Genomic DNA, 26,477 nt, shown 5'->3' with positions numbered 1-26,477 from the left:
CGCGTCCTCAGAGGCAACAGCCACCTCGGGCTCCCTCTTCTCGTTCGCACTCCTGGAACCGGCCCTTTCGTGGTACATCCACTAAATCTACCCAATGATGCCAGACGGACCCGCGAGGTGGTCCCTCGACTGGAGGGTCGCCTTGTTCTCTTCTACGAAGAGTGGGTCCAAATCACGTCGGATCAATGGGTTCTGGATATTCTAAGAAGCGGTTACGCTTTGGATTTTGTTTGCGCTCCTCGGGACCGTTTCCTGTTTTCCCCTTGCGGGTCCTTAATCAAACAGGGAGCCGTGCAGCAGACCCTCGATCGTCTCCTTCGATTGGGGGCCATAGTGCCGGTGCCAGCCGCCGAACTGGGCCGGGGGCATTATTCAATCTACTTTGTGGTTCCCAAGAAGGAAGGTACTTTTCGTCCTATCCTGGACCACAAGCAGGTCAACCGGTCCCTCAGAGTCCCTCGTTTCCGCATGGAGACACTCCGTTCAGTGTTAGCGGCAGTTCATCCGGGAGAATTCTTGGCTTCGTTGGATCTCACGGAGGCGTGTCTTCACATACCAATTTGTCAAGCTCATCAGCGTTACCTACGCTTCAAAATTTTATGTCAACACTTCCAATTTCGCACTCTTCCCTTTGGCCTGGCCACAGCTCCATGGGTTTTCACGAAGATCATGGTGGCGGCAACCTTGCGCAAGGAAGGCATCCTTGTGCATCCTTACCTAGACGATTGGCTCATCTGTGCAAAGTCACGAGCGCAGTGTATCCTCGCAGTCGACAGAGTGGTTCAACTTCTCCAATCTCTGGGATGGATTGCCAACTTCACCAAGAGCAGCCTGGTCCCGTCCCAGTCATTGGATTTTCTGGGAGCTCACTTCGACACCAAGAATGCCAGGGTTTTTCTGCATCTGGACAGAGCTCATTCTCTGCGTCAGCAGATTCAAGGATTTATGGCGCTCGAGACGCCCACTGCCTGGGACTACCTGCAGGTACTGGGGACCATGGCCTCGACCATCGATCTGGTTCCTTGGGCATTTGCGCATCTGAGGCCTCTGCAGAGATCCCTACTCTCCCGGTGGCAGCCGGTGTCGAGAGATTTCCAGGCAATCCTTCCGATTCCGAGGGGAACCTTCATCAGTCTCCATTGGTGGCTGGAACTGCAGCACCTAGATCAGGGGGTGTCGCTGGAGGACCCGGATTGGGTTATTATCACCACGGACGCCAGCCTCACAGGCTGGGGAGCGGTCTGTTGGGACAGCTCAATCCAGGGTCGATGGATGGAGGAACAGTCGAAGTGGCCCATCAACCTCTTGGAGACCAGGGCGGTCCTTCTGGTGTTACAGGGTTTCTTCCCCATAGTACGCCATCAAGCACTCAGGGTGCTATCGGACAATGCGACTACAGTGGCGTACATCAATCGCCAGGGAGGCACGAGAAGTCGGTTGGTCTCTCTGGAAACCGACAAATTGATGGAGTGGGCAGAGCTTCACCTCCAACGACTAGCGGCCTCGCATATAGCGGGAGTGGACAACGTCCAGGCGGACTTTCTCAGCCGACAAAACTTGGATCCCGGAGAGTGGGAGCTCTCGCAGCAGGCGATGCGGATAATAGTACGGCGATGGGGGAGACCGCACGTAGACCTAATGGCAACTGCCGGAAATGCAAAGGCCACCCGCTTCTTCAGCCGCAGGCGGGAGCGCGGCACCGAGGGCATGGACACGTTGGTCCTGCCCTGGCCGCGCCACTGTCTCCTATATGTTTTCCCACCGTGGCCCCTCGTGGGCAAGGTCATCCGCAGGATAGAGGCACACCAAGGGCCGGTGATCCTTGTGGCGCCAGAGTGGCCCCGACGACCATGGTTCGCGGATCTGCGCAATTTGACGGTGGAGGGTCCCCTTCGTCTTGGTCAGCTGCCACGTCTTCTACGCCAGGGACCAATATTTTTCAAGGAGGCAGATCGCTTCTGTCTTGCGGCCTGGCTTTTGAGAGGCGTCAGTTGAGGAGTCGCGGTTATCTGGAGCCGGTTATTTCAACCCTACTGAAAGCACGTAAGATGTCCACCTCTGTTACCTATGTTCGAGTCTGGAAGGTCTTTGAGGATTGGTGTGGAGCGAATGACATTCTTCCCATACAGGCCTCAGTGCCACAAGTCCTTTCCTTCTTGCAGGCAGGTTTGGATTTGGGTCTTGCTTACAATTCTCTTCGGGTTCAGTTGGCGGCCTTGGGGGCTTTTGTTCGCAGTGGAAATAAGGAGTTTCTGTCCTCGCATCCGGACGTCTCCCGTTTCCTTAAAGGAGTGAAACACTTGAAGCCTCCGATTCGCCCACCTTGTCCGTCGTGGAATCTGAATCTGAGTCCTCTGTGGTTCGCCGTTCGAACCTCTAAGCTCGGCTACCATCAAGGACGTCACTCTCAAGACCATTTTTCTTGTGGCAATCAGTTCAGCAAGACGTATTTCCGAGCTGCAGGCCCTATCCTGTCGTGAACCATACCTTCGTTTCACGCCTGAAGGGGTTTCGCTGAGGACGGTTCCTTCTTTTCTCCCTAAAGTGGTTTTGGCATTCCACCTCAACCAATCGGTGGAATTACCATCTTTTGCCTCTTCTGAGTCTGGAGACCTGCGTAGACTGGATGTACGGCGGTCTCTGATACGCTATCTGGAGGTGACTAATGATTTTCGGCTCTCCGATCATCTGTTTATCCTCTGGTCCGGACCCTGGAAGGGTTGCATGGCCTCCAAACAATCTATAGCGCGATGGTTGAAGGGAGCGATCATAGCGGCGTACCTTGGCGTAGGTAAGTCCCCTCCGCTGTTTGTCAAGGCTCATTCTCTTCGAGCCCAGGCGACATCTTGGGCGGAGAGCTCCTCCGTCTCCACTCAGGAGATTTGTAGGGCGGCCACCTGGAAGTCGATCCATACTTTTGCGAGACATTATCGCCTGGACGTCGGTGCTCCGTCGGGCGGTCAGCTTGGAGACAAGGTAATATGAGCAGGGCTGTCTGCGGCCCACCCGTGATGGGAAAGCTTTGATACATCCCACCATCTGGAATGATCCTGGTATGTACAGGGAAAAGAAAATTATTCCTTACCTGCTAATTTTCGTTCCTGTAATACCATGGATCATTCCAGACACCCTCCCTTGGTTTGGGGGTTTGCTTGTGGGACATCCCTGCCCACCTGTCTTAACAATCTTTTACTCTGTATTTTGAATACTGCACATCTTTTTTGTTCACGCACTGCTGTTCGCAAGTTCACTGTTCAGAATTTAGTTGCTGTTTATTTGGACAGTGGTTATTTCAATTCCTTCTTTGATTACTTGATCCCTCTGTTTTTAGTCTCTCTCTTTTGGGCTTTGTTAGTCTAGTTACTGAGAGCTGTTACAGGGGAGGCGTGGTTATATGGTTCCTCCCCTGGGAATTTTGTGTTCTGACTCCATCTGCTGGACATGGAACATAACCCACCGTCTGGAATGATCCATGGTAATACAGGAACGAAAATTAGCAGGTAAGCAATAATGTTCTTATTTAGTTCCTACCTGTTTTCAACAGAAATGGCACCTGCATATGTTACATAGAAACATAGAAATGACAGCAGAAAAAGACCAATCGGCCCATCCAGTCTGCCCAGCAAGCTCCCACACTTACTTTCCCATACTTACCTGTTTCATTATTTTCCCATACTTATCTGTTTCATCTACCACCAAGTTCAGAGCCCTTTCTGGTAACTGTTTTTTTTTTAATTTCCTGCCATCCCCTGTCATTGATGCAGAGAGTAATGTTGGAGTTACATCAAAGGTGAGCATAAGGCTTAATGGTTAAGGGTAGTAACCGCTGCATCAAGCAAGTTACCTCGATGCTTGGTTGCCCAGACTGCACAGATCAGTGCCTTGTTGGATGTGTCTGAATGTAAAACCTGTTTTCCACTTTCCCCCCTACCATTGAAGCAAATAGCAGTGCTGTATATGTTTTCAAAATGATGTATCAGGCTTAATTGGTTTAGGGTAGTAACTGCTGTAATAAGCAAACTACCCCCACTCTTATTTGTTTACCCAGATTGTGAAGTTCAGTCCTTGTTGGTTGTTATCTAAATGCAAATCCCCTTTTCCACATTTCCCCTTGCCGTTGGAGTTGTAAAGGCTTATTGAGTAAGGGTAGTAATCATCAGGTAGTAGCCTCCATTCCAGTACTCCACCCCCATGGCCCTTCTCTTCATTCCTGTCCTCTAGCCTTTATTGGATCCACAGTGCTTATCCCATGCCCCTTTGAAATCCTTCAGTTTGTCTTCACCACTTCTTAGAGAAACACTTTTTAATAAAAAGAAATTACCTTAAATTGTCAACCCTTTACTTAATCAGATGTTCACATCTCAAACCATTTTTTCTTCCCAGGAATAGAAAATATAATTTTTAAAAAATTATTGAATATTTTTTAATGTATTAGAATTAGAATTGCTAAGTGAGATCATAATCTGACATAAACAAATTTTTTCTTTGACTAAACCCAGTGATAAAACCCTGATTTTCAAAACTAGATCTGACCCAGGATATGCCAGGATATTGTTACAAGTATGACCTAGTCATTGGAAGCATTTTTCATAAATTTGGCTTAATACAATTACTTTGTGTATTTTAACCTGAATCCAGATAATTTGACACATTCAGTTATTGTATTTTAGGTATTATATAATTGTATGGTTGCATAATGTTTTTCTTTTTTTTTCAAGATTGCTAAAAGAAATGGGTTGGCAAGAATACAGTGAAAATGATGAAACATGTGCACCACTAACAGAAGATGAAATGAGAGAATTCCAAGAAATTAGTGAACAGGTAATATACTGGATATAATTATAACCAAAGTAAATATCGGTATGTGCTGTATGATAAAAGTAGTGTGCCCTTAAGGAGTTATTGGGAGAAACACAAGACCACAAAATGAAGTTAGGTTCTTTCCAGCTCTTCTCAACAAGGAGAAGCAAAGGGCTCTGCCTCTTGAGTGTAATAAACTAGCAATAACAAGTTTTAGATCATCTCTTCTCCCTAGGGGGTTGTCCTGCTTCCTACAGTCCTTCCAAGTCATCCTTTGGTCTTTGAGGACATGATTATATCTAGCAACTCCAGTAGCATAAGTCTCTGGAGGGAACAGCAAAATGTTTTATTAAAAAAAAAAAAATGAACAGCTTGATGGCTCAGAGTAGTGCATTGAACTATAGTGCCAAAGACTTGGGTTCTGTACTCAGCAGGCTGGTGAGCTGGTCAGGGATGCTACAGAGGCAGTATTCACAGTCCCCAGGAGAGGTAGTCATAGCCATTGTTCAGTGGTGACACTTGGTTACTCGCCAGTTAAATTCTAGAGGGAAATGCTGTCTGTGGTTCCTGGCCAAGAATGGGAAGATTATAAAAATTGGAAAAATACCAAGGGTAGTTGTAAATGAAGGATCATGGCACAGTTGTCCAGTAGAGTACAGTTTTCATTGAGCTGGAAGCACAAAGGGGCAGGATGAAACTGCCAGACCAGAGAAAAAAGTGTGTAGGTGTATGTATTTGATTTATATTCTGCCTTTTGGCCACTTCAAAGTGGAAATGAAGATAAGGGGTAACTGTACAGAGCTGCAGCTATTACACTTGACAGAAGGCAAAGTGTTAACCTGCATGGAGCGGCAGTTACCACATTAATAGAATAAAAATTAATTAAAAGAAATAAAGCTTGCTTGGCTGGATGGATCATTTGGGTCTTTTTCTACTATCAGAGGTCCCACTATCTTAAGTTTGCACCTGAGGCAGTGGAGGGTGAAGTGATTTGCCCAAAGTCACAAGGAGCAGCAGTGGTATTTGAACCCTGGCTTCCCTGGTTCATAGCCTAGGCTACTCCACTCATAAGCATAGTTATATATGTATAATTATGACCTGTCAAGTTAGGGATCACATTACTCCTGTGTTGAAGTAGTTATATTTGCTGCCTGTGGCCCAGCAGATTCAATTCAAAATACTGTTGCTTTTTGAGTGCTTTCAGGAAGAGGGTCCCTCTTATTTATCAGATGGGTTAATAAACTCTTAATCCATCTTGTTCGTTGTGTTCTACAGACAAATGTCGTCTTGAAGTGCCTTCTCATAAAAGTAATACATCTTCAGTCCACCAGTCACCAAGCTTTTTCAGTGGTGGGGCCAACACTATGGAATGGCCTGCCATTGGAGCTTTGTACTATTACAGATTACAAAGAGATCCATATTCAGACACAGTTTGGATAGCAAAGTTAGCCGAATAAATTTATTTAGCTAACTTTATTCAGTAGTACAGCTACATTGTTGAAGAGAACCAGCTACTAACTATAGCCAGCTAACTTTAGAACAGGTCTTTAGCCTGACCAGACTTAGTATCTGATTCACTAAAGGTTTTTCCCATAGACACAAAATGGGAGAAAAGCCTTAATGAATTTGACCCCTAGCCGGCTAACTCAACTCTTCCCAGCTGCTCCCCCAGAATGCCCCTATCCTAGCCAGCTATCTTATTAGCCAGCTAGAATTTAACTTGATAAGTACTCAAATATTAATTTAGCCAGCTGTAGTGGGTAAGCTGAAGGGTGGTTATTACTTCACAGAATAAACAACACACTTATTTATAAGTATAGAAGTTTTACTTATAGTTCTATGAATAAACAATAAAAGCATACAAGATTAGATTTTGTATTAAGATTATGTACAAAGATACTTCCCCTCACAGTTTCCACTGTGAGTATTTTATATATCTTAGAAAATCGGAAACACAGTGCTGGAGAAGAGGAACAGGTCAGTGGTTACTGGAATGTCCATCAAGAGTTTCCTCTGAGCTGCTCTTTCTCTGATCTAATCAGTTTGTCTGATTTTGGTCTTTTTATGCTAATTTCCCTAACCTGTGTCCCAGTTTATTCTCTGGGCCACTCCCTCATGTTTTTGCCATCTGTTGAGGCTTCAACTATTTATGCTAACCATATCAACAGCTGTTAGGTGCAGTTAGCTTGCTGATGTCCTGTTTTCCCTGATAACTGCACAGTTATCCTCATGATTAACTCCTCGTTAATATATCTGATTTCATGACTTGTTTCTTGTTACCAGGTAAGTTAAGAAATATGGCACGTTTATCCTCAGAACTTATAGGCCTCATATAAAGCAATTACACTAACTATATTAGTGATTATCTTTGTTCCACTAATTTCTATCATGTTACAAAGTTCTTCATATTAATTAATAATTTTCTACACCAGCTAACTTCTCAGCTGGCTAAATGCTTTTGAATATGGATCTCAAAGTGATTTGAAAAAAGTTGAAGGCATATTATTTTCAAATAGCCTTTTCTTGATTTTGTGTTTTATCTTAAGATGTTTTGCTCTTACGATTTTATTGTATGTGTGTGTATATAATATATATATATTTTTTTACTATGTATGTAGCATGTACACTTCTTAGCATAGATGTTCTATTAAAGGTGGTATAAAAGAAATTTTATATGTCTGTGTGTGTATATAAATAAAGATATATACATGTGTTTATGTATATATATAAAGAGAGAGAGCACATGCAAAACAAAACACCTTTTGCTGTCAGAGCAGTAATTGAACTGGTAAGGCAGCATATAACTGCTTGAGCTGATCAGAGTATTAGCAGCATCTGCTCAGAGAAGAGCGACCAAAAAGGTGGAGGGTCTTCATTGGATGTCATACGAAGAGAGATTGAAGAATCTAAATATGTACACATTGGAATTGAAGGTAGCATTCTCAAATGGTTCTTTTCTTTTCTATCGAATAGAACATTCCAAGTACTGGGCAATCACATATCTGATACCTACCATATTGTTACAGGTGTGTCCCCCAAGGCTCAGCACTCTCAGCAACACTATTCAATATTTATATGCTCCCATTGTGCAAATTACTGGTGGATTTAGGAATTACATTCTTCCTGTATGTTGATGACATACAGTTTTTATCCCATTCTCCAAATCACTTGAAAACCATACAGCAGGAACTATCGCAACTTAAACTAACATTAAACCCTAAAAAGATTGAAATAATTTGGTTAAGTAGAAATGCTCCAATAGCTAATCCACCGGCTCCAGACCTGGGTAATTTTCAAATTATTCCCTCAAATCAAGTACGGGATTTAGGTATGCAGCTACCGTGTTTCCCCGAAAATAAGACATCCCCCAAAAATAAGACCTAGTAGAGATTTTGCCGAATTCTTAAATATAAGACCTCCCCCGAAAGTATGGCATCCCTTGTAAACAGGGGCGGATTGACATATCGGGGGATCGGGCTTCCCCCGGTGGGCCGGTCAATCCTGTGATGTCATTTAAAATTTTTTTTTTTTTTTTAAAATAAAGTTTCCAAAGTATTAGGGGCAGACGCGAGCAGTGGTATCCCGAGGGAAGCCAATGCGCCCGGGCACAAGGAGGCTCATGCGGCCGCTGAGCCTCCTTGCCCGAAGAAAAAGATCGCGTTCAAACGCGTTGATGCTCTTCCTCCTTCCTGCCTGTGCGGCCCGGAAGTAAACGTTGCCGGAGCCGCATGGGCAAGAAGGAGAAAAGAGCATCAGCGCGTGCAGAAGAGGAGCTGCCGCAGGCTGCTGCGAATCCCAAGTCGCAGCGGCCCAAGAAGAGGAAGAGGCCCGGTAGCGAGGAAGAAGCCCGAGAAGTTCAGGGCCACTGCAGAGCCCATCCTGCAGCGACCCGCGAAGAGGAGGCCTGCAGTGGTATCCCGAGGGGAGCCGATGCGCCCGGGCGCAAGGAGGCTCATGCGGCCGCTGAGCCTCCTTGCCCGAAGAAAAAGATCGCGTTCAAACGCGTTGATGCTCTTCCTCCTTCCTGCCTCTGCGGCCCGGAAGTAAACATTGCCGGAGCCACATGGGCAGGAAAGAGAAAGAACATCAGCGCGTGCAGAAGAGGAGCTGCTGCGGGCTGCTGTGAATCCCAAGTCGCAGCGGCCCAAGAAGAGGAAGAGGCCCGGTAGCAGGGCTGAGGAAGAGGCCCGAGAAGTTCAGGGCCACTGCAGAGCCCATCCTGCGGCGACCCGCGAAGAGGAGGCCCAGAGGTGAGAGAGAGGCTGAGGGTCTGTAGAGGGTGGGTGCGTGCGTGATTGAGATGAGTTGAGAGATTGTGTGTGGGAGTGAGGATCTGAATGTTTGCAGAGGCAGCATGTGAGAGCCTCTGTGTGTGTGAGAGAGACAGCGTGTGACGGTGAGAGCCTATGCTTGAGCAAGACAGCATGTGGGAGTGAGAGAGAGCCTGTGTGTGTGAGCGTCAGACAGCATGTGCCAGTGAGAGACTGTGTGTATGAATGATTGTATGAGAGACAGCATGTGACAGTGAGAGCCTGTGTGTGTGAGAGAGAGAGAAATGCATGGAGAATGAGAACCTGACTGTGTTTGAGGGAAGAAGACGGAGAGAAAAGAAATAATGAAGAAAAAAGGACAATATAAAAGGAATTGGCAAAAAAATAAGAAAGGGAAGGTGGAAAAAAAAAAGCCTGTGACCAACCGATTAGAAAACTAACATCAGCCAGCAAAGGTAAAAAAAATAAATTACTTTTTAGTGATTGGCACATGTAATCTTTGGGAATGTGCAAGAATAGCACTTTCTCTATGCGGATTTCACAATGTAAGAGATCAGCATGGAGAAAGTGGAAGCCCACAGGGCCTGCACAGAGGAGGCAGCAGAATGGGCTTCAGTGTCAGTAGCAGCAGTCGGCGCCTCCCCAATAACCATGTGGCAGCAGTGACAGTGGCATCAAGATTACTGACATCTGGGGATGGTGGCAGTACCAGTCGGGGGACCCCTTCCAAGCAGTGTGCAGAGGTTCAAAAGCAGCAGAGTCAGCTCAAGCTGACTACCATGAATGCTGCACACTCCTACCTCTCTCTGACAGCACACTGGTGAGGCATGGCTGACGCAGGGGCAGCCAGCAGCTCAACGGTATTAGACATCCCCTGAAAATAAGGCCTAGTGCATCTTTGGTAGCAAAAATTAATATAAGACACTGTCTTATTTTCGGGGAAACAGGGTAGATGAGAACCTTAGTATGAAAAAGCACATAAATAATACAGGTTATGCCAAGTTGCGTATATTACATGGGTTGAAACCTTTATTAACTTTTGAAGACTTTTCAACTGAATTGCAAGCTCTAATTTTCTCATTCTCCCAGGACAAGCAGGATGATAGTCCTCACATATGGGTGACATCGGATGGAGCCTTATCACGGAACACTTTTGTCAAAGTTTCTAGAGCTTTGACTGGCACACTGAGCATGCCACCAACCTTGCATTCAGCAGGGATCCCCCTTCAGTCTCTTTTTTTCCCACGCAGCAGTTATCTCGAGGTTCTTAGGAGCTCTGTGAGAATTTCTCACAAAATTTTTCCTCTCAGAACCTTTTCTCAAAAATTTGAAGATTTTTTTCCCCATCCCAGGGTCCCCTATCAACCACCAACCTCTTCTAATGCCGGTAAGTTTACCACGTTTGTTGCGGTTGGTTCCCGGCGGTGTTCCTATCGCCGGCGGTGTTCCTATCGCCCCTTTTTTCGATATGGTGACTGAGAGCAACCTACCTGACAGGAATAGACAATGTGATGGCATACCATATCAGCCGGGCCTTTCATCCCCACGAATAGGCCCTAGATCCCAATGTAGCGAACAGAATTTTCCACCAGTGGGGTCACCTACACAAACACCACAAAGTAGACGGATTCTACTCTCTACACCGCAGCCACGAGTCACCACCGATGGATGCCTTCACCACTCATGGAAAACGGGTCTTCTATACATATACCGTCCTATTCCACTCATCAGCAAGACTCTCGTGATGTTAAGAAAAGACCGGGGCACAATGATCCTCATAGCCCCATACTGGTCACAACAAGTTTGGTTTTCCATCTTACGCAACCTATCAGTCTAGCAACCAATTTGCCTAGGCACAGATCCAACTCTAATAACACAGAATGATGGACTGTTACGTCATCCCAACCTCCAGTCTCTGTCTCTGACGGCATGGATGTTGAAAGGTTGATTCTACAACCCTTTAACCTTTCTAACAATGTGTCCCAGGTCCTTGTAGCTTCATGGAAGCCTTCTACTAGAAAATCTTATCGTTCCAAGTGGAAAAGATTCTCCTTGTGGTGCATAACAAAAGAAATAGATCCCTTTTCCTGCCCCACAGCAAGGTTCCTTGACTACCTCTGGCACCAGTACATATAAGTGCCATAGCAGCTTACCATAAAGGTGTAGGAGATGCCCCAATTTTGGCACAACCACTTGTAAGGTGCTTTCTCACAGGACAAGCAGGATGGTAGTCCTCACATATGGGTGACATCACAGGATAGAGCCCAATCACGAAACACTTTTATCAAAGATTCCAGAACTTTGACTGGCCCCTATTGGGCATGCTCAGCATGGCACCAACCCTGCAGCCAGCAGGGGTCCCCCTTCAGTCTTCTTTTTTCCATGCAGCAGTAGCCTCATGGTTAAGGAGCTCTGCAGATTCCTGACAGGAATTTTCCTCACGGCGTTGGGGTTCCGTCGGTGCTCGGACTGTAATCGCACCATGTCCATCACAGACCCCCATAAAGCCTGTGTAATGTGTCTTGGACGAGAGCACGATGTCTTGACCTGCACCAAATGTGCCCTAATGACACCAAAAGGTCACAAGGCCAGAATGGAGAAGATGGAACTTCTCTTCCGTGCTCAAACCCCAACTCTGTCCATTGCATCGATGTCATCAGAACTGGCTCCATCAACTTCACGACGCCGGTGACCGGCCGGTGTCAACGACATCTCGGCCTTCAACACCCCCTCAGGACCGAGGGGATCGTAGAGACAAACATTGACATCGAAAGTCTCGGACTATTGAGGGAGCGAAATCATAGACCTCGCCATATCCAGAGCCTATGTCAAAGAAACCCCGCCCAGAAAAGGCACCGACCTTTTCGGTGACCGGGTCACAGAGGCAACCCTCACCCCACAGGGTATCGGGAGCCGTGACTCCGCTTTTAACAGTGGTCCCTCCGGCTATGCCTCTGCCTCTGCCTCGTTCTTCTGTTCCGGAGCCGGGGCTCCTTGCTCCAGGTCTCCGAGAAGAACTGGACCGGATGATTCAGGAGGCCATCGACAAGGAGATGCAACGACTCCAGGTTCCTCCGATACCGGTACCGATTATGGAACAGACCACTGACCCGATTCCGGCAGCATTGGCACTGCTGCTCTCGAGGATAGAAGCGCTCATTGCCGCTTTTCCACCTATGGACCCTGGGTCACCAATGGCTCCGGTGCCCTCCCCACTTACTTTGTCATTGGGAGAAGAAAGACCATTCCGCATCCCTCCATCGGGAGTTCTGCCTCAGCCATCGATGCTGATACGTCCCTCACCACCGATCCAACCATCGGTGCCGATACGCCTGTCGGCGCCACCAAGCCATCCATCGATGCCTTCATCGGTGCCTCAAATTATTCCTTCGGAGCCTAGACCAGGACCCTCAGGTATCCCACCAACCCGTCCCCCTCTAGCTCCTAGAGGGGCAGGTGATGATCTCTATGATACCTAGACTGATGATTCCTCCCCAGACACCGATGATTTACCTTCACCACCTTCACCCACTGAAAGTAGAAGCAGTCTCCTCCAGAGGACCTTTCCTTTATAAATTTTGTGAAGGAAATGTCTGAATTGGTTCCCTTCCAATAACAGACTGAACAGGATGATAGGCATCAGATGATGGAGTTGCTTCAATTCCTGGATGCTCCCAAGGAAATAACTTCCATCCCTATTAACCAGGTTCTTCTAGATCTCCTCAAGAAGAACTGGGAACATCCTGGCTCCATTGCTCCGGTCCACAGAAAAGCTGTCACTACCTATTTGGTGCAGTCAGCTTCAGGTTTTCAAAAACCTCAATTGGATCACCCATCTGTAGTGGTAGAATCTGCACAGAAAAGAGCAAAAAGATCAAAGCCTCACACTTCTTTTCCTCCTGGCAAGGAACAGAAGTTTCTAGATGCCTTTGGTCGCCGTGTCTTCCAAGGATCAATGGTCATCTCCCGAATTGCCGCTTATCAGCTCTATATGAGCCAATATAATAGGGTCATTTTCAAGCAGCTGCAAGATTTAACAGACTCCCTGCCTCAGCAATTTCAAGAGCAATTCCACACCCTAGTAAACAAGGGTTTTGAGGCAGGCAAGCATGAGATCAGATCATCCTACAATATCTTTGATACTGCTACTAGAGTATCTGCAGCAGCTATTTTGGCAAGGAGATGGGCCTGGCTCAAGTCTTTCGACCTTCGCCCTGAGATACAAGATAGGTTATCTGACCTAGCCTGTGTTGGAGATAATCTGTTTGGAGAACAGATTCAACGGAAGGTGGCGGAACTTAAGGACCATCATGAGACCCTAAGATAGCTCTCTCTGATGCCTTCTGACTATTCTTCAAAACAGCCCTTCCGAAAGGACTCTAAAAAGTCATTCTTCCGCCCGAAGAAGTCCTACCCACTACCAATCAGATCCTGTTCCATTAGACCTTTTCAAAAAGCCCAGTTTCGTCAGACACGGAAACAAAAATCGTGTGCTTTTTTTCAGCGACAGGCTGCAGGGTCAAGCGGGCTGGGTAATGTCAGACAACGCAATGACAGTGATTTACATCAGTCGGCAGGGAGGAACCAAGAGCCAGCAGGTGTTGTAGGAGATAGACCTTCATATGGAATGGGCAGAAGTGTATCTTCAGGAAATCTCGGCCTTGCACGTTGTAGAAAAAAACAATGTAAGAGCAGACTTTCTCAGCAGGGATAGTCTGAACCCAGGAGAATAGGTGTCAGAAAGGCATTTCAGCTGATAGTGGATCGCTGAGGCCTTTCATTTCTAGACCTGCTTGCGATTTCTCGCAATGCGAAGGTTCCTCGATTCTTCAGTCGCAGGAGAGATCCGAAGTCCTTGGGTATCGATGCTGTCGTGGAGATCTGGCCGGAGGACAAAAAACTGCTGTATGCCTTCCCCCATGGCCTATTTTGGGCAGAATAGTTCGGCGGGTCAAAGGTCACAGGGGGATTGATTGCTTTTTGTGGCACTAGTTTGGCCCAGGAGACCATGGTATGCAGATCTGTGAAGGCTCCTGGAAGACACCCCCCCCCCCCCCCCCTCTATTTTCTGGTGCACAGGAATCTGTTGCAGCAGGGACCTGTCCTTCACGAAGATCCGACTCTGTTTTGTATTATGGTATGGCCCTTGAGAGGGCTCGCTTGATGATGTGTGGATATTCTATTGCGGTGATTACCACCTTGCTAAGGGCACAAAAGTTCTCCACTTCCTTAACCTATGTGTAGGTTTGGCAAGTGTTTGAGGCTTGGTGTGAAGCTCGAGTACTGCTTCCTCCTTCAGTTAAGATCCCACTCTTTTTGGAATTTTTGCAGGGTGGATTGAATAAAGCATTGGCCCTTAATTCCTTGCCTGTTTCAGGGGCCAGGTGAATGGTGAATCCTTATCGGCTCATTCAGATGTGGCCTGTTTCTTGAAGGGAGTAAAACATCTTCGTCCTCCCTTGCGGTTACGGGTACCCTTGTGGAGTCTTAATCTAATATTGGATTTCTTGCCAGGCCCTATGTTTCGACTGTTACATAGCCTTTCATTGTGGTTACTGACCTTGAAAACAGTGTTTCTGGTGGCAATATGTTCTGCGTGTTGAACGTCTGAGCTGCAGGCCTTATCTTGCTGGGAGCTGTTCCTTCAGGTGATTCCAGGGGCAATACAGCTGCGTACTGTTTCTTCCTTTTTGCCTAAAATGGTCTCAGATTTTCACTTGAATCAATGCATTTCCCTGCTGACTCTGGATAGGGAAAGAGATGTGAAGGATTATTGCCTGTTACGTTCCTTGGAAGGCAAAAGACATGTCGTGAGGTACCTTTCTGTAAAATGACTCGCCTGTTTGTCCTTAATGGTGGAGGTAAACAAGGTGAGCCGCCTTTGCGAGCTAGAATAGCTTGCTGGATTAAAGAGAGGTAGTCACGGCCACTGAAAAAACCGTTGCCTACTCAGGGCTCATTCCACTAGGGCTGGATTAAGGAGGTGGGCACGGCCACTGAAAAGCCATTGCCTATTCCAGGTTAGGGCTCATTCCATTAGGGCTCAGGCAGTGTCATGGGCGGAGGTTAGATTGATGTCTCCCATTGATATTTGCCGAGCTGCGAAGTGGTCTTCTTTACACATCTTTTCCAGGTATTATCGTCTGGATGTGCAGGCCTGGGAGGATGCAGCATTTGCGCGGGCGGTTTTGACTTGAGCACGGTTAGCCTCCCATCCTATTCGGGAGTAGCTTGGGTACATCCCACTGGTCTTGAATCCTTTTGTCTGTTGCTAGAAAATGAAAAATTACTATTTGCCTGACAATCCTCTTTTCCTTAATCCAGACAGATGGATTTCAGCTTCCCACCCTTGGCTGCCAAATGATTGTGTTATGGTCCTCCTGCATGGCTACTTGTTCCAGGGGTTACTGATAAGTGTTTGTTCATTCCCTAGATCAGTGTTCATACATTCCTTGCCTGAGTTCAATGTTTCCTGTTGGTTGTGTACTGAAATGGTTATCTGTTATTAATCAAGTTTTTTGCTGATCTGTCCACAGTTGACTTTTGAAGAGAATACTGGCAGGTTGATGTCCCTGCAGGAATATATATATTATGATGTCAGTTTGCTCCATCTCCTGCTAGAGGTGCATAACCCACTGGTCCTGAATCCATCTGTCTGGATTAAGGAAAAGGAAATTATCAGTTTAGTAATTTCTCAATCCCCATATTGCATCAGGGGTTATGGACGTGCATCTAAAACGTGCTTCCAATCACGTATTAAACCGTGAACTAGCCGCTGCACACGGTATTGCATCGGCTTTATTGTAGGGATTCCTCCTACACTTATGTAGTTTACAGTAACACAAACTGTACTGATTTAGCACCATTACATGCTGTTCAGCATTTAGCATCTCCTGTAGCAGTCTCTAATAAAAGGCAGGAATATTGCAGGAGTTGTGAAACCATATTCCTCTCCTTTCCCTTGCGTGAATTCAGGCCTCCTTCAATTGGTGAAGTCAGACTAAGGCCTGGATTCACCAAGTCATGATATTTATTCACGGGAGGGGCCCATTATAGAGGGAAAGCAGTGCCATGATATTTTGTCCCTCTCTGCCAAAATATTGTGGTTGTATCACCACGTTTTTTTGACTTCACGTGACTGGGCAAGGTATGGTCCACATCATTTTGGAAAATGGCACTGTTCGGTGCTAGGGGACATCTTGGGCCCTCTTCCTTTGCAGATATACATATTTTGTGGTAGAGGGGCCACTAGACCACCACAGTTATTTTTGGTCTGTTGGGGGGGGGGGCAGGGGGCAGATTGAGGAGGGGGCCTACTGGCCTAAAGTTTTCTAGGAATAGGGGGCAGGAAGGGGATGGGATTACTATTTGGGTGGTTGTTTTGCGATAACTGAGCTGAGTGGCTATGGAGAACATCATTGTGTGGCAGCATATTTATTTATATTTTGCTGGGGCATTCTCAATTGGCAGCCCCAGAGTGAGTGGGAAATATAAGATCCCTGGTGATATCTTGGGGGAGCTGTGTTGAGCTGCAGGGCCCTTGAAATTTACTGCAAGAGTATCGGGACCTGCATTAGAGTGTCTGTGTTCCCATGGTAGAGAGAAGATTTTCCAAAAGGTATAGACAAAATGATGTGACTAACAAATTTCGGAGTTAGCCACATTATTTTATTTAATTTAGAAGTAGGTATGCATGAGCTGTTTGTATGGATTTGCAAAATTCATATGCGTATAGACAAAAAATTGTGCAGTATCACAAATATCATGCGATATCACCACAGTAGTGCTATATGCGCAGTGTACACTGTTTAATACATGTTATACCTTTGCTGTGATTTGGTAAATCTCCCCCAATAATTGGTTCGGCCAGTAAGGAGCCATAGCTTGTTTGTGACAGCAACGGGGTAGTGGGGCTTCCTGTTTTGTTCTTGGCTATCTTAGGAGGAGCCAAAGTTTCTATCCTGCATTAAGGATGATAGGGCAGCAAGACTTGGAGCTAGATAGGCAGTACTATGGAACAGAAAGTCAGAAGATAAAATATGTTATTTATTTATTTAGAGATCTTGTTTACCGTTGTTTCAAGTGAAAATCACTAGTTCACCACAGTTTATGACATAAACATTCATAAGTATTAGAGGATATTGAGTATATCAATAACATACACAATTATTAGTTACCGGGCAATGGGTAGAGTATTCAGGTGGTAGCTTGGGAGGGTATTAGGGGGAGAGAAAGGGGTATAAGGGTGAAAATGGGAAGAGAGTGAGAAAGTAATCATTCAATCAGTTTGTGTTGAGTTGTATGCATTTTGGAACAATTCCACCATATGAAAGGTAAAGTGAAGTCAATTGAAAATCCAACAAAAACCAAAAACTTCACTCATGTATGTTTTTAACCAAAATTCAAATATGATTACTCCCGGATGTTAAAAATCGGAGGAAAAAAGACCTCAGCACCTCATGCTTGTTCTAGCCAGAACATACAGCAATTGAGAGGTAGTTTACAGTCATGGGTCTTAAAAAAAAAACAAACCTCAATTTCTAATTTTTATCAAAATCCGATCCTTTCATTAATTTTGAAAATGTATATTTTTGTATGTTCATTTTATATTTTCTTAAATTGCACATTTAAGCTCAAGCTGTGCTCTCATGGATGAAATTCAAAACAGATACTTCTTCAAAAATAATTTTCATGCACATTCCAGATGAAGTAAAATAACTTATCTGACTGGATGAAATTACACCAGGAGTGAATAGGAAGAGAATGGTTAATAAAACGGAAAATGTCATAATGCCTGTATATCACTCCATGGTGAGACCGCACCTTGAATACTGTGTACAATTCTGGTCGCCGCATCTCAAAAAAGATATAGTTGCAATGGAGAAGGTACAGAGAAGGGCAACCAAAATGATAAAGGGGATGGAACAACTCCCCTATGAGGAAAGGCTGAAAAGGTTAGGGCTGTTCAGCTTGGAGAAGAGACGGCTGAGGGGGGATATGATAGAGGTCTTTAAGATAATGAGAGGTCTTGAACTAATAGATGTGAATTGGTTATTTACACTTTCGAATAATAGAAGGACTAGGGGGCATTCCATTAAGTTAGCAAGTAGCACATTTAAGACTAATCGGAGAAAATTATTTTTCACTCAACGCACAATAAAGCTCTGGAATTTGTTGCCAGAGGATGTGGTTAGCGCAGTTAGTATAGCTGTGTTTAAAAAAGGATTGGATAAGTTCTTGGAGGAGAAGTCCATTACCTGCTATTAATTGAGTTGACTTAAAAAATAGCCACTGCTGTTACTAGCAATAGTAACATGGAATAGACTTAGTTTTTGGGTACTTGCCAGGTTCTTATGGCCTGGTTTGGCCACTGTTGGAAACAGGATGCTGGGCTTGATGGACCCTTGGTCTGACCCAGTATAGCATGTTCTTATGTTCTTATCAGAATGGCCTAGCTAAAATGTGGGATAAGGTTTTGTGATAAGATGAGATAAAAATGAAGCTTTTCTGGGCAAAATTCAAATCTCACTAACTCTGATACTGGTGCGCGGATACACGTATGCTTGCTTGCACCAAAGGCTGTGGCCATTTTATAACGTATGCATATATATGCGCACGTTATAAAATAGGCTGAATGCACGTACATATGCGCACAATTTTATATGGACGTACGCACAAATACCACCTCTACCGCGTAAGAGGGGGAATTTTATATTGGTTGCGCACCAACACCGTTACTTGTTTTCCCAGTTCATCCAGTTAAGGGATAGGATTATTAGCCTCCCTTTCCCCCTGTTAGTTCCAACCCTTAAAATTTTACTGACTAGCCTAGTTTTTGGTTTTTTGTTTTTACTTACACACTATCTATGGTAGTAGTAAAGTTTCTTGGCAGGGGACCTGTGTGCATGTATTTACATGCACGTTTCATGTTAAAATCCCAGAATGCCCATGTCCTGCCCTTTCCCTGCCACCTTTTTTGAGCTTTCTCACTTGCACATGTACCGGAGGCTTTTAAAATCTGTTCAGCGCGCGTGGCCTCAACTTGTGCACATATCTCCCAGTTTTCGCCTGCAACCAGCTTTAAAAATTCACTGTGTGGCAGAAACCTAACACTGCCCATTCCTCAGAAAACGCCATCCCAACAGTAAGGTATGGGGGTGGTAGCATCATGTTGTGGGGATGCTTTTCCTCAGAGGGGACTTGGCATCTTGTTAAAATTGAAGGACGGATGGATGGTGCAACATATTGGCAAGACATCCTGCTTCAGTCTGCTAACAAACTAAAACTTGAGAGAAATTTCAACTTTCTGCAGGACAATGAACCCAAGCACAAAGCCAAAGCAACATAGGAGTGGTTGATCAACAAAAAGGTTAATGTTCTACCATGGCCAAGTCAAAGTCCAGATCTTAATCCAATCGAGAATTTGTGACATTATTTGAAAATTGCAGTCAATAAGCATCATTCAATCAACATGAACAACTTGGAGCAGATCTCCCAGGAAAAATGGGCAAAAATCACTCCCAAACAGGATGCAAAGTTTGTAGAAATGTACCCAAGCTGTTATTGTAGCAAAAGGTAGCTCTACCAAGTACCAGTCTGAAGGGGGTTGAATACTTATGCAAATAGCATTTTTCAGTTTATTTTACAAAAAATGCAGAGAAGTAATGAATTGTGACTTTGAAAATGTACTTTAAGGGGCGGATTTTAAAAGGCGCGCGAATAGCCTACTTTTGTTTGCGCTCCAGGCGCAAACAAAAGTACGCTGGATTTTAGTAGATACGCGCGGAGCCGCGCGTATCTGCTAAAAACCTGGATCGGCGCGCGCAAGGCTATGGATTTTGTATAGCCGGCGCGCGCCGAGCCGCACAGCCTACCCCCGTTCCCTTCAAGGCCGCTCCGAAATCGGAGTGGCCTCGGAGGGAACTTTCCTTTGCCCTCCCCTCACCTTCCCCTCCCTTCCCCTACCTAACCCACCCGCCCGGCCCTGTCTAAACCCCCCCTTACCTTTGTCGGGGGATTTACGCCTCCCTCTGGGAGGCGTAAATCCCCGCGCGCCAGCGGGCCTCCTGCACGCCGGGCCGCGACCTGGGGGCGGGTACGGAGGGCGCGGCCACGCCCCCGGACCGCCCTGGGCCGTAGCCACGCCCCCGTACCCGCCCCCAAAACGCTGCCGACACGCCCCCGAAATGCCGCGACGACCGGGCCCGCCCCCGACACGCCCCCCTCGGAGAACCCCTGGACTTGCGCGAGTCCCGAGGCTCTGCGCGTGCCGGGAGGCGCACAGGGCCCTGCTCGCGTAAATCCGCCCGGTTTTGGGCGGATTTACGCGAGCAGGGCTCTGAAAATCCGCCCCTAAGAGCATACTGGTTTGCAATAAACATACTGTCTGGAAAAATCTGTGTAATTGTCATTTATAATCCACTTTTTAGGAGGTTGAATATTTTTGCAAGGCACTGTACGTATGTATGTAGATAGATATATATATAATTTTTTTTTTTTTTCAGGATTTCTGCAAAAATGCTTGTGGAAAGCTGCTTATGGAAAATGCTCTGAAAATGTTCTCTGTCTCTGGGTTTAACTTAGTTCATGAGTAGCCAACTCCAGTCCTTAAGAGCCACAATCAAGTCTGGTTTTCAGGATATCCACAATGAATATGCATGAGAGTTTTGCATGCACTATATCATGCAAATTCATTGTGGACATTATTAAAAACCAAACCTTTTTTATGGCTTTTGGGAAATGGAGGTGCCCCCCACCTGACTTAATTAATGTAATTTATAAGGCATGCTTTAACTGTGTGAGTAGAGCACATATAGTTTACAAATAAATAATGGAGATGATTTAAGAAAACATTGTTTGTCATTTACAAATATATTTTGGTTTATATTTTTAGTTACAAAAAAATGGTCTTCGGAAAAATGGTCTTCTAAAAAATGGTCTGACTTTTGACTTCAAGTTTGGCTCCTGGAAAAACAGCACTTTCAAACCCACTATTGAGAATGATGAAACAGAGACAAGCAGCAGTGACACATCTGATGACGACGATGTGTGAAGGATTCACCAACAACTTAAGATGTTCAAGTTTGAAATTTCTCATGTCATAGTGGGGTGAAATTTGAAAAGAACAATTTATGTAGAGAAACTCCATTAGAGGAAATGTTTTGGGGACTTCTTTGTGAAGAAAATAAGAATGTTGCATTGGACTGTGTTGAACATAACTATATTTCTTTGTAAATGGATGTTGTAGACATGAGGACTTTGATCCAGGATTGATTTGTTTCATCACTGCAGCATTTCTCTGACTAGCAATGTGACAAGGTAACAAATGAGATTTTCTCATTTAATAAAACAAAAATAATTGTGTAATATTCTGAAGAGCTTGGTCTTAAACTGTTTCAATCTTTAAAACAAATAGGCTACGTGACACAGTGTTTTACTCATTGAGTCCTATTTCTTTCTTGGATGGGAAATCTTGATATCTACTTTGTCCTTACAAAAAGAAATGGGCAATAATGTAGTATGTTGTGAAAATTTGCAAAATGCACTAGAATTTCAGTACTCTGAACAGAAGTATTTTACTGTTTCCACTTTTTGAAAACTAATTGATCTTGTCCTTTTTAGTACAGTAATTTACTGAAGAAGCTGTTATCAAACTTCCTTTGAAATTCATAGAAATAATGTACAATTCAGTTTTATTTGAGATGCTGCAGGAGCTGGGATTTTTTTTTTTTTAGGTGGACAGGAAATCTTGGGAAAAGGTAAACATATTTTGATTTAAAAAAAAAAAAAAACACAAAAAAACCTAGAACATGCCAAAAAAACAAAACAAAACAAACTTATTGGATCTATCTACTACATGGCAAATAAAAACTGGATTTACAGACTATTCTGGTGTATCGTATCAAAGGTGTCATATATAAAACCATTATTTTAATCTTTTATTGAATTTCATGATGTACCCAAATATAAAATAAATTATTTATCCTCATCCCACACACAAATCCAGAACTGGGAAAACATTGAGGTCCATATTCAAAAGTATTTAGCCGGATAACTCAGTTTTCTGGATAAATGAAGATTGGGCACTTACAAGTTAGCCAGGTAGGGAGTTCTGGGAGCATAACTGGGAGGAGTTGTTAGCTTGGTAACTTCTCTGGCTAACTCCGATATTCAGAACCAGCCGGATAACTTATCCGGCGAACTCTGGTTAGTTCGTAGAGATGTTGTAAAGTTAGCTAAATAAACGTATCCAGCTAACTTTGATAGCCGGATATATTCAGCGGCGCAGCCACACTAAATATATCCGTGCTAACCAGCTGAGCCACATGGCAACTGAATATGGACCTCTTTGGGATCACAAATCATTTCATTATTGATAGTTTTTTTTGTTTATCATTTAGACTGTTGTAATTTCTCTTTGATTTATACTCCTGCCTTTTGTTTCCCTGAATTTATTGCTCTGTTATGGCAATATGTAGTCTAAAATTTATGGCACATATATGTTTACTGTGTCTTGTAGGTAAAATTTCATAATCTTTGAGCTTCATTCTGTAAGGAAAACAAACAATTTAACTTATCTGGTTTATGCTAAAGAAGTATCAAACATTATGCTATAGGAGCCTGGTATAAGAAGTTTGGGGAGGCTAGGCCTTCCCAAAGCCTGGCTCTCTAGATCTTAAAAATCACCTCTTCTCCCAGCCTAGTCTAGCTGCTCTTTTCCTTGGCATAGGTGGAAAGCAGACAGACACTAGAATGGGAGACCGAGGCAGGCACTGGAGGAGCGCCTAGCTTTCTGCTGCTGCTAATTCTGTGCCTCTTATTGTTTCTGGCCAGCAGAATCAACCAATCTACAACAAGAGGCAGGGAAGCATTTTCTCTGGCTTCTACAGGGACTACCAGGTCAGAGCAAAATATTCTGTGTTGGCCATAGAAAGAAGAGAGCAAGAGATTGTGTATGGGGTGGAGGGTGACACAGAGAGGAGACAGCAAGAGTGTGTGTCTGGAAGGAAGGCCCATACAGAGGAAAGAGCAAAAGATTGTGAGGGGGACACAGAGAGGAGAGAGCAATAGAGTGTGTGTGGGGCCGGGGGAGTACAGAGGAGAGAGAGGATGAGATTGTGGGTATGGGAAGAGATCAAGAATGAATGGGTGGGGGTAGAGAGCAAGTGAGTGGGTGTAACATGCTGCCAACCATGGGCCACTGCTCCGCAGTCTGCTTTCCGGGCCCGGCGTGATGTCCTGTAATCTGCTGAGGTTGCCCAGCATGGCTCCTGGCATCCTGTCCCTCCACAGTATCTAATTTCTCTGAGTAGGTCCACAGTAATGCACCAGTTTTATAGACCCTGCAGCCCTGCCTCCCAGTGGCATGGGCTGATGTCATCTCTGCTGCAACATAAAAGGAAGTCCAGTCTTCTGGGCTGGTGCCTAAGCAACAGATTCTCTTCCCTTGTTCCTGCGCAAGTAGTTGTTCCAGTTAATGTTTCCTGGTTTTGACCCTGCCTGATCAAGACTCTTACTGCTTGCCTCCTGCCTTGACTCTTGCCTGACCTCCGCCTCTGTATGGACTCTACCTGCCTTGTCCTTGCCTGCCCAACCACTTCTCTGCTTCATGAATTGGAACAGTTCCTTGGGCAGTCAACATCCTCAGGGTCCACTCCCAAGCCTGTGACAGTGGGGTGGGGGGAAGGGAAGAGAGCAAGAGATTGTGTGAGTGAGGGGGGGGCACAGGCGAGATCAAGAATATGAATGTGTTGGGGACAGAGATCAAATGTGCATAGATGGTAGAGTAATGGGAGGAGAGCAAGAGTGAGAATGGGGGCAGAGAGGTGAGAGGAAAATACTATGTGGTGAGGAAATGAGTGTAGGGGAGCATGTTTTAGTGAAAGAAAGGGTGGAGATCAAGAAGAGAGGGAGCAAAGAATGAGGAAAAGGGCAAATAGGAGTGCAGAATAATAGCGGAAACCAAACAATTGTGTGTATGTGAGGGGGAGAGCAAGAGTGTATGTGTAGGTGGGAGGAGACCAAAAGCAAGTGTGTCAGAGGAAAGAGCAAGAGATTTGTGTGCATGTGAAGAGATCAAGAGTCCAGGTGAGCAAGAGTTCAGTGTGTGGAGTAGGGCGAGGAGAGAGCAAATGAGTGTATGTGAGTGAGGGGGAGATCAAGTGCAGGGAGAGCAAAAATGTGGAGGGAGCAAGAACAGTGTGTAAATTTGAGAAAAGGAGGGGCAAGCCAGAGTGTGGAGAGAGGAGTGCAAGAGATTGTATGTATGTTGGGGGAGAGCAAAAATGAACATGTGGGGGGAGAGAGCATAGAAATGGCAGAAAAGGACCAAATGATCCACCCAGTCTGCCCAGCAAGCTTATGCCAGTATCTGCTGCACTGTGCAGGTTACCTCCATGCTTATTAGTTTACCAGACTGTAAAAGTCAGGGGCCTCGGATGCTATTTGAATCCAATTTCCCTTAACCGTTGCCATGAAAGCAGAGAGCAGTGTTCAAACGGTATGATTTGATATAACAAGATACAGAGAATTCACAAGATGACTTGAGTTTTGAATTTCAAAAATACAGATGTCGAAATGGGGATGTACCTAGAAGCAGAACTAGAAGACTGGGAGAAAATGAGAGAAGTGGAACAACAGTGGGCCAAACTAAAAGAAACAATTACAAGAGCAACAAATCTATATGCTAGAAAAGTAAACAAAAGTAAGAAAAATAAGAAACCGATCTGGTTCTCAAAAGAGGTGGCTAATAAAATTAAAGCAAAAAGAACAGCGTTCAAGAAATATAAAGGATCCCAAAAAGAGGAGCACAGGGAAGAATATCTCGTGACACTGAGGGATTTGAAGAAAGAAATCAAGAAAGCAAAAAGTCAGGCGGAAGAAAGGATTGCCAAAGAGGTAAAACAAGTTGACAAAACATTTTTCAGATATAGTGGAGAAAGGTGAGAAGTGGCATAGTGAAATTAAAAGGAGGCAAAGATCAATAGGGGGAGAGTGACAAAGAAATGGCCAAAATATTAAACAATTGCTTTAGTTTGGTGTTCACTAAAGAAGATCCTGGAGAAGGACTGATGCTAATTGACAGGACTGTGGTTGGGGGAGGAGTAGACAGAACTCCATTTACAGAAAAGAATGTATGGGAAGAGCTTGAAAAACTGAAAGTGGACAAGGCCATGGGGCCAGATGAGGTACATCCCAGGATATTGAAGGAGCTCAGAGATGTGCTGGCAGGACTGCTGAAGGACCTGTGCAATAGATCCCTGGAAACAGGAGTGGTGCCGCAAGATTGAGGAAGAGCGATGGTGGGTCCCGTTTCACAAGAGTGGGAGCAGAGAGGAGGCTGGAAACTGCAGGCCAGTTAGCCTCACCTCAGTGGTGGGAAAATTAATGGAGACTCTGCTGAAGGAAAGGATAGTGAACTATCTACAATCCAATGGGTTGCTCGATCCGAGGCAGCATGGACTCAACCGGGAAAGGGTCCTATCAGACAAATCTGATTTTTTTTGATTGGATGACTAAAGAATTGGATCGAGGAAGAGCACTTGATGTGAGCTACTCGAATTTCATCAGTTTTGATACGGTTCCGCACAGGAGGCTTAAGAATAAAATGAGAAGCTTGGGCGTGTGTGCCAAGGTGTTGGTGGATTACAAACTGGTTGACAGATAGAAGACAACGTGTGTGGTAAATGGAACCTACTCTGAAGAGAGAACAATTTATTTAGTAATTTTTATATACCGACATTAGAAAGGCACATCATGTCGGTTCACATATTAACCATAGCGAGGAAAATACATTATAACAGGGTAAAGGGATGATGACTAAAGAGAATAGCTAAAGCAGAGGCAAGAAAAAATAGGAATGTAAACATCGGTTAAATAGATTCAACAACAAAAAATACATAAAATAACTAAAGAGCAACTATATATATATATAAATATCTATATCTGGGATAAAATGAGTTCAAACGGCAAATGGTGAGATACATAATCCAAAGGGGGGGGGGCAGGGTTAATGCTATGCAGGGGGAGTAAAACAAGGTAAGTTACATACTTCAACGGGGGGGGGGGGGGGGGGGGCAAGGATTAATGCTATGCAGGGTGGGGAACAGGGAAAAATGGTGTATTATACCTCCAATGTTAAGTGGAGTGCCACAAGGATCGGTGTTGGGACCAGTTCTGTTAAATATCTTTGTGAGCGACATTGCTGAAGGGATAGAAGGTAAAGTTTGTCTATTTGTGGATGATACTAACATCTGCAACAGAATGGACATGCCGGATAGAGTAGAGAGAATGAGACATGATTTAAGGAAGCTTGATCGATTGTCAAAGATATGGCAGTTGGTATTCAATGCCAAGAAGTGCAGAGTCATGCATTTGGGGTGTGGTAATCCAAAAGAGCTGTATGTG

At 44.9% G+C, this 26,477-nt stretch overlaps 1 protein-coding gene across 6 annotated transcripts in view; it reads left to right on the top strand.

Annotated features, from left to right (window-relative positions):
- GPBP1 (GC-rich promoter binding protein 1) overlaps positions 1-21,957 on the top strand; it is a 453,143-nt gene extending 431,186 nt beyond the window's left edge. For all 6 annotated transcript variants that reach the window (XM_029576801.1, XM_029576791.1, XM_029576781.1 and 3 more), the window contains 2 exons: positions 4,719-4,821; positions 20,965-21,957. In XM_029576801.1, the coding sequence (XP_029432661.1) occupies positions 4,719-4,821; positions 20,965-21,123 (262 nt within the window). In that variant the 3' untranslated portion in view covers positions 21,124-21,957. The remainder of the gene's footprint in view (positions 1-4,718; positions 4,822-20,964) is intronic.
- The last annotated feature ends 4,520 nt before the right edge of the window (positions 21,958-26,477 follow it).

Source organism: Rhinatrema bivittatum, chromosome 1, assembly GCF_901001135.1.
Source record: "Rhinatrema bivittatum chromosome 1, aRhiBiv1.1, whole genome shotgun sequence".
NCBI classification, from domain to species: domain Eukaryota; kingdom Metazoa; phylum Chordata; class Amphibia; order Gymnophiona; family Rhinatrematidae; genus Rhinatrema; species Rhinatrema bivittatum.
Note: the sequence above shows the minus strand (reverse complement) of the source record. Positions and strands in the feature narration are given on the sequence as shown.